The sequence below is a fragment of the Calypte anna genome, unplaced genomic scaffold, assembly GCF_003957555.1.
Source record: "Calypte anna isolate BGI_N300 unplaced genomic scaffold, bCalAnn1_v1.p scaffold_90_arrow_ctg1, whole genome shotgun sequence".
NCBI classification, from domain to species: Eukaryota; Metazoa; Chordata; class Aves; order Apodiformes; family Trochilidae; genus Calypte; species Calypte anna.
In genome coordinates this window covers 34,162-47,143 of record NW_022045538.1, presented here as the reverse complement: position 1 = coordinate 47,143, position 12,982 = coordinate 34,162, and the positions used below count along the sequence as shown (strand labels likewise).

General features: G+C 43.9%; 1 protein-coding gene and 4 gene segments (V, D, J or C); 4 read left to right on the top strand and 1 right to left on the bottom strand.

Moving 5' to 3' along the window:
• The first annotated feature begins 2,353 nt into the window (after positions 1-2,353).
• Positions 2,354-2,854, top strand: LOC115600400. The segment is given in 1 exon segment: positions 2,354-2,854. A coding segment is annotated over 1 exon segment (501 nt).
• A 912-nt stretch (positions 2,855-3,766) lies between these two features.
• LOC115600399 lies at positions 3,767-4,276 on the top strand. The segment is given in 1 exon segment: positions 3,767-4,276. A coding segment is annotated over 1 exon segment (498 nt).
• Positions 4,277-4,957: 681 nt separating this feature from the next.
• LOC115600398 lies at positions 4,958-5,296 on the top strand. The segment is given in 1 exon segment: positions 4,958-5,296. A coding segment is annotated over 1 exon segment (339 nt).
• Positions 5,297-5,480: 184 nt separating this feature from the next.
• LOC115600397 (immunoglobulin gamma-1 heavy chain-like) lies at positions 5,481-7,360 on the bottom strand. The gene is made up of 2 exons (XM_030468920.1): positions 6,933-7,360; positions 5,481-5,841 (listed from the first exon to the last, which is right to left on the bottom strand). Exons 1-2 carry the CDS (start codon positions 7,346-7,348, stop codon positions 5,481-5,483), a joined length of 777 nt encoding a protein of 258 aa, XP_030324780.1. The 5' UTR covers positions 7,349-7,360.
• A 1,912-nt stretch (positions 7,361-9,272) lies between these two features.
• LOC115600396 lies at positions 9,273-9,783 on the top strand. The segment is given in 2 exon segments: positions 9,273-9,348; positions 9,440-9,783. Coding segments are annotated over 2 exon segments (402 nt in total).
• The last annotated feature ends 3,199 nt before the right edge of the window (positions 9,784-12,982 follow it).

Genomic DNA, 12,982 nt, shown 5'->3' with positions numbered 1-12,982 from the left:
TAGAATATGATATAAGAATATAATTTAATGTAATATATTAAAATAAAATAAAACATAATACAATATATTAAAATAAAAGAAATTAAAATAGAATAGAATAAAATAAAATATAAGTGCAATATAATATATTAAAATAAAAGAAATTAAAATAGAATATAAAAATATAATGTAACATTAAAATATAAAATTAAAAAAAACATAAAATAATATAATATAATATATTAAAATAAAAGAAATTAAAATAGAATAGAATCAAATAAAATATAATAAATTAAATATAATAATTATAATAAATAATAAATATAATAATTAAAATATAATATAATAAAATATATTAAAATAAAATAATAACATAAAATAAAAATAAAATAACATAAAATAAAATAATATAAAATAACATAATACAATATAGTACAATATAATATATTGAAATAAAATAAAATAAAATATAATATATTAAAATAAAAGAAATTAAAATAGAATAGAATAAAATAGAATATAGTACAATGTAATATAATATATTGAAATAAAATAAATTAAAATACAAAATAAATAAAATATAATAAAATATATTAAAATATATTAAAATAAAATAAGATAAAATAAAATAAAATAAAATAAAACATATTATAATATAATATAATATAATCTATAATTAATCTGGATTAGGTTCTAACAAGTTAAAATTAAATATAATTTCATTAAATATCTCTTAATTCCAACAACTTTGAGAATATTAACAAATATTCTTCTTTTTATGTTCATAGTTTAGATAGAAATTAAATAAAATTCTACCTAAATTACAGAAAAATAAAAGTATAAAAACATAAAATATAAATCTAAAATATTAATAGAGATAAAATATAAAAATATAAAAATATAAAAATATAAAAAGATAAAATTTACAATAGAAAATTTAATCTAATCACTACGAGAAATATTAAGCAATAAAGTAATAAATAACAATATAAATATCATTAATACTCCTGGAAATATTAATTCTAATTTAATCAGCCTAATAAACATCATTTTGAACAATTAATTTATTCCATTACACTAATTCTACTTAATAGAAGTCTGATAATTCTATTAATTGGAGTAAATCTAATAAAATTCTACTAAAACTACTAAAATAATCATTAATAAATACAAAAATGAATAAATAATCCTCCTATTTAATTAAAAAATTCCAAATTTAGTCCAAAATTTAAATAATATAATTTATTTACCACTTTAATACCTCAGATTTTACCCTTAAACAGCAGAAAACACAAAGAATCATTAATTATTAATAATCATTAATTAATCACGGGCAACTCGCAGAGGAATTATCACCAATTAATTAATAATCATCAATTTAATTGCTGTTAATTCAATTCGTAGCCTTCACCCCCCCCCCCCCTCCCCCTCCTCGCTCCCTCCCTGAGTATTTTGGGGCCCGGGGTGGGGGAGGGGCCCCAAGCTCCACCCACTCCGGGGATTTCCCCGCTATCAAAAATCGCTATTTTTAGCCTCAAAAGCCTCAAATGTGGTTTTTTCACCCTGTTTCCCTCCCCCTTCCTCTTTCTTAGACCTCCAGCACCTGAATTCTTAAAAAAAATGCAACTTTTGGTCTTAAAGTCCCCAATTTTACCTCAAAATCCCCAATTTTACCTCAAAATCCCCAATTTTCCCCCAAAATTTGAAATTTCACCTCAAAATCCCCAATTTTCCCCCAAAATTTGAAATTTCACCACAAAATCAAGTTTTACCTCAAAAATTTTCACCTTTTTTCTCAAAACCTTCAGTTTTTCACTCAAAATGTTTCAGAATCATGAAATTGCCCCAAAATCCTCAATATTTTACCTCAAAATTTTGAATTTCCTCTCAAAACCTCAAGTTTTTGACGTTTGGAGGGGAAAAACGAAATTTTGACCAAAAAAGCCAAAATTTTGAGAGGAAATGTTCAGGTTTTGAGGTAAAATATTGAGGTTATGAGGTAAAGCGTGAGAATTGAGGGGAAAAAAGGAAATTTTGAGGTAAAATCTTCAGTTTCTGAGGTAAAATATTGAGGTTATGAGGTAAAGTGTGAGAACTGAGGCAAAAAACTAAAATTTTGAGGCAAAATGTCCAGTTTTGAGGCAAAATATTGAGGTTATGAGGTAAAGCGGGAGAACTGAGGCAAAAAACGCCATTTTCAGGCAAAATCGGAGCACCTGAAGCCCAACCCCAAGATCCTGAGGCCAAACTTGAAATCTGGAGCATTCTGGGGAAAACTTGAAAACTTGGAGGCCTGGCAGAACCCAACCCAACCGCTGAGGCTTCGGTGCCGCCGCCGCTCAACCTTCTCCTCCCTCTTCTCTCCACAGGCAAGATGGCGGCCGTGGAGCTGGCAGAGTCCGGCGGCGGCCTCAGCGCCCCCGGGGGGTCCTTGAGTCTCCTCTGCAAGGCCTCGGGCTTCACCTTTGGTGACTACGACATGATGTGGGTGCGGCAACGCCCCGGGAAGGGCCTGGAGTTCGTCGCGAGCATCAACTGGAATGGCGGCTACATCTACTACGCGCCGTCGGTCCGGGACCGCTTCACCATCTCCAGGGACAACGCCCAGAGCACGTTGAGGCTGCAGATGAACAACCTCAAGGCCGAGGACACCGCCACCTATTACTGCGCCAAAAGTGGTGGTGGTTATGCTGGTGGTGCTGGTTATGGTGGCACCAGGCCCGGCCCCGGCGCGACCTCCAGCAGCGCCAAATTCCCGGTTTCGAGGCCGCGTTCGGAAAATGGAAGGTTCGGAATGGCAAAAGTTTGGGTTTTCCGGCAACGCCTCGAAATGGCAAATTGTGCCTCAGTTCCCACACTTTGCCTCATGACCTAAAGGTTTTGCCTCAAAACTGGGACATTTTGCCTCAAAATTTCATTTTTTCCCCTCAATTCTCACACGTTCCCTCATAACCTCAATATTTTACCTCAAAAACTGGATATTTTACCTCAAAATTTCGTTTTTTTTGCCTCAGTTCTCACACTTTGCCTCATAACCTAAATATTTTACCTAAAAAACTGGATATTTTACCTCAAAATTTCGTTTTTTGCCTCAATTCTCACACTTTGCCTCATAACCTAAATATTTTACCTCAAAAACTCGGTGTTTTGGCTCAGAATTATGGTTTTTGACTCAATTCTCACACTTTTCCTTTTAACGTAAAGATTTTACCTCAGAAACTTGGATTTCCTCTCAAAATCTCAAGTTTTGGACATTTTGAGGGGAAAATTCAAGGTTTTGACAAAAAAGTCAAGATTTTGAGGTGAAATGTGAAGGTTTTTAGGCAAAACGTTTAGGTTATGAAGCAAAATGTTAGAACTGAGGCAAAATGTCCACATTTTGAGGCAAAATGTCCGGTTTTGAGGCAAAGCATTGAGGTTATGAGGTAAAGTGTGAGAACTGAGGCAAAAAATGAAATTTTGAGGCAAAATGTTCAGTTTTTGAGGTAAAATATTTAAATTCTGAGGTAAAGTGTGAGAAATGAGGCAAAAAAATGATATTTTGAGGTGAAATGTCCAGTTTTGAGGCAAAACATTGAGGTTATGAGGTAAAGCGTGAGAACTGAGGCAAAAAACGCCATTTTCAGGCAAAATCAGAGCACCTGAAGCCCAACCCCAAGATCCTGAGGCCAAACTTGAAATCTGGAGCATTCTGGGGAAAACTTGAAAACTTGGAGGCCTGGCAGAACCCAACCCAACCGCCGAGGCTTCGGTGCCGCCGCCGCTCAACCTTCTCCTCCCTCTTCTCTCCGCAGGCAAGATGGCGGCCGTGGAGCTGGCGGAGTCCGGCGGCGGCCTCAGCGCCCCCGGGGGGTCCTTGAGTCTCCTCTGCAAGGCCTCGGGCTTCACCTTCGGCGGCTATGGCATGATATGGGTGCGTCAAGGCCCTGGGAAGGGCCTTGAGTGGGTTGCGGGCATCAACAGCAATGGCGGCACCTGGTACGCGCCGTCGGTCCGGGGCCGCTTCACCATCTCCAGGGATAACGCCCAGAGCACGGTGAGGCTGCAGATGAACAACCTCAAGGCCGAGGACACCGCCACCTACTACTGCGCCAAAGCTGGTGATGGTTATGCTGGTGGTGCTGGTTATGGTGGCACCAGGCCCGGCCCCGGCGCGACCTCCAGCAGCGCCAAATTCCCGGTTTCGAGGCCGCGTTCGGAAAATGGAAGGTTCGGAATGGCAAAAGTTTGGGTTTTCCGGCAACGCCTCGAAATGGCAAATTGTGCCTCAGTTCCCACACTTTGCCTCATGACCTAAAGGTTTTGCCTCAAAACTGGGACATTTTACCTCAAAATTTCGTTTTTTCCCTCAATTCTCACACGTTCCCTCATAACCTCAATATTTTACCTCAAAAACTGGATATTTTACCTCAAAATTTCGTTTTTTGCCTCAATTCTCACACTTTGCCTCATAACCTAAATATTTTACCTCAAAAACTCGGTGTTTTGGCTCAGAATTATGGTTTTTGGCTCAATTCTCACACTTTTCCTTTTAACGTAAAGATTTTACCTCAGAAACTTGGATTTCCTCTCAAAATCTCAACTTTTGGACATTTTGAGGGGAAAATTCAAGGTTTTGACAAAAAAGTCAAGATTTTGAGGTGAAATGTGAAGGTTTTTAGGCAAAACGTTTAGGTTATGAAGCAAAATGTTAGAACTGAGGCAAAATGTCCACATTTTGAGGCAAAATGTCCGGTTTTGAGGCAAAACATTGAGGTTATGAGGTAAAGTGTGAGAACTGAGGCGAAAAACGCCATTTTCAGGCAAAATCGGAGCACCTGAAGCCCAACCCCAAGATCCTGAGGCCAAACTTGAAATCTGGAGCATTCTGGGGAAAACTTGAAAACTTGGAGGCCTGGCAGAACCCAACCCAACCACCGAGGCTTCGGTGCCGCCGCCGCCGCTCAACCTTCTCCTCCCTCTTCTCTCCGCAGGCAAGATGGCGGCCGTGGAGCTGGCGGAGTCCGGCGGCGGCCTCAGCGCCCCCGGGGGGTCCTTGAGTCTCCTCTGCAAGGCCTCGGGCTTCAACTTCGGCAGCTACGGCATGATGTGGGCGCGGCAACGCCCCGGGAAGGGCCTGGAGTACGTTGCGAGCATCAGCAACGGTGGTGGCGACACCTTGTACGCGCCGTCGGTCCGGGACCGCTTCACCATCTCCAGGGACAACGCCCAGAGCACGGTGAGGCTGCAGATGAACAACCTCAAGGCCGAGGACACCGCCACCTACTACTGCGCCAAAAGTGGTGCTGGTGGTGAGGTTTTTGAGGTAAAAACTTGAGGCAAAGCGTTGAGTTTGGGGAAGAAATCCTCCATTTTGCTTCTGAACCTCTTTTTCTCTCCAAACCATTCATTGCCCCGTCAAAACCTCAACGTTTCACCTCCCAACCTTGAGTTTCCCAGATGGATCTTGACTTTCACCTTCAAAATTTTGAATTTTGTCATCGAAATTTAGAATTTTTGCCTCAATGTTTTAGATTTTGACCCAAACTCCACCACAACCACCCCAACCAGCACCACCAGCTTTGGCGCAGTAGTAGGTGGCGGTGTCCTCGGCCTTGAGGTTGTTCATCTGCAGCCTCACCGTGCTCTGCGCGTTGTCCCTGGAGATGGTGAAGCGGCCCCGGACCGACGCCGCGTAGTCGGTGCCGCCATTGCTGTAGATTCTTGCGACGAACTCCAGGCCCTTCCCGGGGCGTTGCCGCGCCCACATCATGCCGTAGTCGCCGAAGTTGAAGCCCGAGGCCTTGCAGAGGAGACTCAAGGACCCCCCGGGGGCGCTGAGGCCGCCGCCGGACTCCGCCAGCTCCACGGCCGCCATCTTGCCTGCGGAGAGAAGAGGGAGGAGAAGTTTGAGCGGTGGCGGCGGCACCGAAGCCTCGGCGGTTGGGTTGGGTTCTGCCAGGCCTCCAAGTTTTCAAGTTTTCCCCAGAATGCTCCAGATTTCAAGTTTGGCCTCAGGATCTTGGGGTTGGGCTTCAGGTGCTCCGATTTTGCCTGAAAATGGCGTTTTTTGCCTCAGTTCTCACACTTTACCTCATAACCTCAATATTTTGCCTCAAAACCGGACATTTTGCCTCAAAATGTGGACATTTTGCCACAGTTCTAACATTTTGCTTCATAACCTAAACGTTTTGAATAAAAACCTTGACATTTCACCTCAAAATCTTGACTTTTTTGTCAAAACCTTCAATTTTCCCCTCAAAATGTCCAAAAGTTGAGATTTTGAGAGGAAATCCAAGTTTCTGAGGTAAAATCTTTACGTTAAAAGGAAAAGTGTGAGAATTGAGTCAAAAACCATAATTCTGAGCCAAAACACCGAGTTTTTGAGGTAAAATATTTAGGTTACGAGGCAAAGTGTGAGAATTGAGGCAGAAAACGAAATTTTGAGGTAAAATATCCAGTTTTTGAGGTAAAATATTGAGGTTATGAGGCAAAGTGTGAGAATTGAGGCAGAAAACGAAATTTTGAGGTAAAATATCCAGTTTTTTAAGTAAAATATTGAGGTTATGAGGCAAAGTGTGGGAAGTTAGGGAAAAAACTAAATTTTGAGGTAAAATATCCAGTTTTTGAGGTAAAATATTTAGGTCATGAGGCAAAGTGTGAGAACTGAGGCAAAAAAACGAAATTTTGAGGTAAAATATCCAGTTTTTGAGGTAAAATATTTAGGTTATGAGGCAAAGTGTGAGAACTGAGGCAAAAAAACGAAATTTTGAGGTAAAATATCCAGTTTTTGAGGTAAAATATTGAGGTTATGAGGGAACGTGTGAGAACTGAGGAAAAAAAACGAAATTTTGAGGCAAAATGTTCCAGTTTTGAGGCAAAACCTTTAGGTCATGAGGCAAAGTGTGGGAACTGAGGCACAATTTGCCATTTCGAGGCGTTGCCGGAAAACCCAAACTTTTGCCATTCCGAACCTTCCATTTTCCGAACGCGGCCTCGAAACCGGGAATTTGGCGCTGCTGGAGGTCGCGACGGGGCCGGGCCTGGTGCCACCATAACCAGCACCACCACCACAACCACGACAAGCACTTTTGGCGCAGTAGTAGGTGGCGGTGTCCTCGGCCTTGAGGTTGTTCATCTGCAGCCTCAACGTGCTCTGGGCGTTGTCCCTGGAGATGGTGAAGCGGTCCCGGACCGACGGCGCGTAGTAGATGTAGCCGCCATTCCAGTTAATGCTCGCGACGAACTCCAGGCCCTTCCCGATGCGTTGCCGCGCCCACATCATGTCGTAGTCACCGAAGGTGAAGCCCGAGGCCTTGCAGAGGAGACTCAAGGACCCCCCGGGGGCGCTGAGGCCGCCGCCGGACTCCGCCAACTCCACGGCCGCCATCTTGCCTGCGGAGAGAAGAGGGAGGAGAAGGTTGAGCGGCGGCGGCACCGAAGCCTCGGCGGTTGGGTTGGGTTCTGCCAGGCCTCCAAGTTTTCAAGTTTTCCCCAGAATGCTCCAGATTTCAAGTTTGGCCTCAGGATCTTGGGGTTGGGCTTCAGGTGCTCCGATTTTGCCTGAAAATGGCGTTTTTTGCCTCAGTTCTCACGCTTTACCTCATAACCTCAATATTTTGCCTCAAAACTGGACATTTTGCCTCAAAATTTTAGTTTTTTGCCTCATTTCTCACACTTTACCTCATAATCTAAATATTTTACCTCAAAAACTGAACATTTTGCCTCAAAATTTCATTTTTTTCCTCAGTTCTCACACTTTACCTCATAACCTCAATATTTTACCTCAGAAACTAAAGATTTTACCTCAAAATTTCCTTTTTTCCCCTCAATTCTCACACTTTACCTCATAACCTCAATGTTTTGCCTCAAAACTGGACATTTTGCCTCAAAATTTTAGGTTTTTTGCCTCAGTTCTCACACTTTACCTCATAATTTAAATATTTTACCTCAAAAACCGAACATTTTGCCTCAAAATTGCATTTTTTGCCTCAATTCCCCCACTTTACCTCATAACATAAATGTTTTACCTCAAAAACTGGGTGTTTTTCCTCAAAATGTCGTTTTTTACCTCAATTCCCCCACTTTACCTTATAACATAAATATTTTTTATCAAAAACTGGACATTTTGCCTCAAAATTTCATTTTTTTCCCCCAATTCTCACACTTTGCCTCTTAAAATGAAGATTTTACCTCAAACTCTGGAGTTTTTTCCCCCCAAAATCCCATTTTTCTCCCCCAATATGGGCTGTGGGGGAGGGGCGGGCAGCACTCTCCATTTCCAGGCATTCTGCCCCAAAAACCAAGCTGATGACGTCACCGATGAGGGCGCTAACGAGCCGCCAAGGGCTCATTAATTGGCTGCAATTAAAAGCAATTAAACAATTCGGTTTAATTAAGGGGTCGGGGGTCTTTAATTTCTTTTTTAGCGAGTAAAATACCAACTAATTAATATTAATTATTAATTAATTAATATTAATAATTCCCTTATTAATTCACTAATTAATTGCTTTATTAACATCGCTGATTAATTCCCTTAATTTATTTCATGACCTTGATAATGGCAATTAATTAATTGGATTGGGGATTATCTCGATTAATTCAGTTAATTAATTGCACAGCAGTGATTATTGATGTTAATTAATTAATTAATTCAGATCTGGGATTAATTCCCCCGAGGGAATGCAATTAATTCTTGCAATTAATTAATTAATCACAGTTCCACCAATTACCAGCTCCCTCCCGGCCTCAAATTCATTCACTAATTAATCGATAATTAATAATTAAGTCATTAAACACCTTCGTCAATAACTGAGAACCAATTAATTAATTCCCATCCATTAACTCACTTAATTGATTGATAAGAAATTAAACAAATAATTCCTCAGTAATTAAAATGTTTACTCCATAATTAACGCCAGTTAATTAAACTCATTAATTAAGCAATAAGGAAATCAAGGTTTATTCCATTCCAGTTAATTAAAACCATCAATTAATCCATTCCCACTGAGCCCATTAATTCATTCCAGCTAATTAATTAATTAATCACACTCCTTAATCCTAAAGCAATCCAACAATCCCAATTAATTAATCTCATTAAACCCATAATTAATTAACCAAACTCATTAACACACCCAAACAAATAACTAATCCCATTAATCCACCACCATTAACTAATTAACCCCATCCCCTCCCCCCTCAACATGGCCGTCAGGAAACACCTCAACGAGCCAGGAGGGGGGCGTGGCCTATGCAAATCGCATGCAAATCACCCCCTCCTTTAAATCCCCCGGCGCTCCCACCATGGAGCCACCAACCTCGGCATCCCCAAGATGGCCGCCACCTCCTCCTTCTCCTTCCTCCTCCTCCTCATCATGGCCGCCGTGCCAGGTGGGTCCCCGATTACCCCAGGGGGCGGGCGGGCCCGAAATGGGGGTTCCGCCGCCGCCGCTCAACCTTCTCCTCCCTCTTCTCTCCGCAGGCAAGATGGCGGCCGTGGAGCTGGCGGAGTCCGGCGGCGGCCTCAACGCCCCCGGGGGGTCCTTGAGTCTCCTCTGCAAGGCCTCGGGCGAGGCCGCCGCCATCTTGTGGGTGCGTCAGCGCCCCGGCAAAGGCTTGGAGTGGGTGGGGGGCTTCGGCAAGATGGCCGCCACCGCCCCGGCGCTGAGGCCCCGCGTCGCCATCTTCAGAGAGGGGTCCCGGGGCGCCGCCAGGATGCGATTGGACGACCTGAGGGCTGAGGACACCGCCACCTACTACTGCGCCAAAGATGGTGGACACGGCGGGGAAGGCCCCGCGGGGAGGCCGGGCAAAAAGGGAAAATAACCAAAAAGGAAGAAAAGCAGAAAAAAAAAATGGGTGGGGGTTGGGGTGGGGGTTGGGGTGGGGGTTCCTCTTCACCGCTTGGGTGACGGTGGAGACGCCGGGGACACCTGGGGGTGGGCGTGGCCCTGGGAGGAAGAGGCCTAAAGATGGCGGAAGGGGCAACCAAGAGGAACCTGAGAAGCAAGGGGCACCCAAGAGGCCTTGGAGGGGAAGCCAAGGAGCAAGAGGCACCCAAGGGGCACCCAAGAAGCAAGGGGCACCCAAGAGGCCTTCAAGAGGCACCCAAGAAGGGTCAAGGGGCACCCAAGAGGCACCCAAGGACCAAGAGGCACCCAAGAGGCCTTCAAGAGGCACCCAAGAACCAAGTGGCAGCCAAGAGGCACCCAAGAGGCACCCAAGATGGTTCAAGAGGCACCCAAGAAGGTTCAAGAACATCCATGGGGCACCCAAGAACCTTCAAGAGGCACCCAGGGGGCACCCAAGAACCAAGAGGCACCCAAGAACCTCCATGGGGCACCCATGAGGCCTTCAAGAGGCACCCGAGAAGGTTCAAGAGTCATCCAAGAGGCACCCAAGAACCAAGAGGCACCCAAGAGGCCTTCAAGAGGCACCCAAGGAGGTTCAAGAGTCATCCAAGTGGCACCCAAGAACCAAGAGGCACCCAAGAGGCCTTCAAAAGGCACCCAAGAAGGGTCAAGAGGCACCCAAGAGGCACCCAAGAACCAAGAGGCACCCAAGAACCTCCATGGGGCACCCAAGAAGGTTCAAGAGGCACCCAAGAGGCACCCAAACACCTAGAAGAGGCACCCAAGAACCTCCATGGGGCACCCAAGAGGCCTTCAAGAGGCACCCAAGAAGGTTCAAGAGGCACCCAAGGAGGTTCAAGGGGCACCCAAGAACCAAGGGGCACCCAAGAACCTCCATGGGGCACCCAAGAGGCCTTCAAGAGGCACCCAAGAAGGTTCAAGAGTCATCCAAGAGGAACCCAAGAACCAAGAGGCACCCAAGAGGATCAAGGGGCACCCAAGAGGCACCCAAGAAGGTTCAAGAAGCACCTAAGAACCAAGAGGCACCCAAGAAGGGTCAAGAGGCACCCAAGAGGCACCCAAGAACCAAGAGGCACCCAAGAACCTCCATGGGGCACCCAAGAAGGTTCAAGAGGCACCCAAGAGGCACCCAAAGCCCTTCAAGAGGCACCCAAGCTCCTTGCATGGCACCCATGAACCCAAACCTGGGTGGATTTTACCTCTTTGGGCCTTTTTTGACCCAAATCGCTCATTTTTTCCCTTTTTTGACCCAAATCCACGTTTTTTCACCCATTCCTCCCCCACCCAATCCCAGAGCACCTCAAACCCCCCCAAAACTGATCAATTTTCCCCCATTTTGAGCAATTCCACCCCAAAAAAAAAAAAAACGGCCCCGATTTGGGCTGAATTTGACCAGTTTTGGGCAAAATCGCCTTTTCCCGCCACTTCCGCTTTTTTTGGGGCTTTTTGTCCCGTTTTGTGTCACCGTGGGTGCTTGGGGTGCTTGGGGTGCTGCTGCTCACGGCGACGGAGGCCCCGACAAAAACGTTTTGGGGCCAAACTTCCCCTTTTTTGGGCCACTTCCCCAAAACTTGACTTTTTTTGGGCCCTCCCCCGCCTTTCACCTTTTTCCTTCCTTTTCGCAGCAAAACCAGAGGGGATTTGACCGTTTCGTGCCACTTTGCACCCAAAACTGCAGAGGTTTGGACTCTTTGCCCAAATCTGGGCATTTTTGGACTCAAATTTGGGGTTTTTTTATCGCTTTGGGCCTTTTTTGACCCAAATTTGGGCCTTTTGGGGCCTTTTTGGGCCTAAATTTAGGCCAGATTTACCTTTTTGGGCCTTTTTGGACCCAAACTCAGTCAGGATTTACCTTTTTAGGCCTTTTTTAACCCAAATCTGGGCTTTTTGAGGCCTTTTTGGGCCTAAATTCAGTCAGAATTTACCTTTTTGGGCCTTTTTTGACCCAAATTTGGACTTTCTGAGGCTTTTTAGGCCTAAATTTAGGCCAGATTTACCTTTTTGGGCCTTTTTTGACCCAAATCTGAGCTTTTTGGACCTAAATTCAGTCAGGATTTACTTTCTTAGGCCATTTTTGACCCAAATTTGGGCTTTTTGAGGCCTTTTTGGGCCCAAATTCAGTCAGGATTTACCTTTTCGGGCCTTTTTTGACCCAAATTTGGGCTTTTTGAGGCCTTTTTGGACTTAAATTCAGTCAGGATTTACCTTTTTGGGCCTTTTTTAACCCAAATCTGAGCTTTTTGGGGCGTTTTTGGGCCTAAATTCAGTCAGAATTTACCTTTATGGGCCTTTTTTAACCCAAATCTGGGCTTTTTGAGGCCTTTTTGGACCCAATTTCAGTCAGAATTTACCTTTCTGGGCCTTTTTTGACCCAAATCTGAGCTTTTTGGACCCAAACTCAGTCAGGATTTACCTTTTAAGGCCTTTTTTGACCCAAATCTGGGCTTTTTGGGGCCTTTTTGGGCCTAAATTCAGTCAGAATTTACCTTTTTGGGCCTTTTTTAACCCAAATCTGGGCTTTTTGAGGCCTTTTTGGACCCAATTTCAGTCAGAATTTACCTTTCTGGGCCTTTTTTGACCCAAATCTGAGCTTTTTGGACCCAAATTCAGTCAGAATTTACCTTTCTGGGCCTTTTTTGACCCAAATTTGGGCTTTTTGAGGCCTTTTTGGACTTAAATTCAGTCAGGATTTACCTTTTTGGGCCTTTTTTGACCCAAATCTGGGCTTTTTGGGGCCTTTTTGGACCCAAATTCATTCAGGTTTTACCTTTTTGGGCCTTTTTTGACCCAAATCTGAGCTTTTTAGGGCCTTTTTAGGCCCAAATTCAGTCAGGTTTTACCTTTTTGCGCCTTATTTTGACCAAATTTGAGCCTTTTGGGGCCTTTTTGGGCCCAAATTCAGTCAGAATTTACTTTTTTGGGCCTTTTTGACCCAAATCTGAGATTTTTGGACCCAAATTCAGTCAGGATTTACCTTTTTGGGCCTTTTTTGACCCAAATTTGGGCCTTTTGAGGCCTTTTTGGGCCCAAGTTCAGTCAGGTTTTACCTTTTTAGGCCTTTTTTAACCCAAATCTGGGCTTTTTGAGGCCTTTTTGGACCCAAATTCAGTCAGATTTACCTTTTTGGGCCTTTTTTAACCCAAACTTGGGCT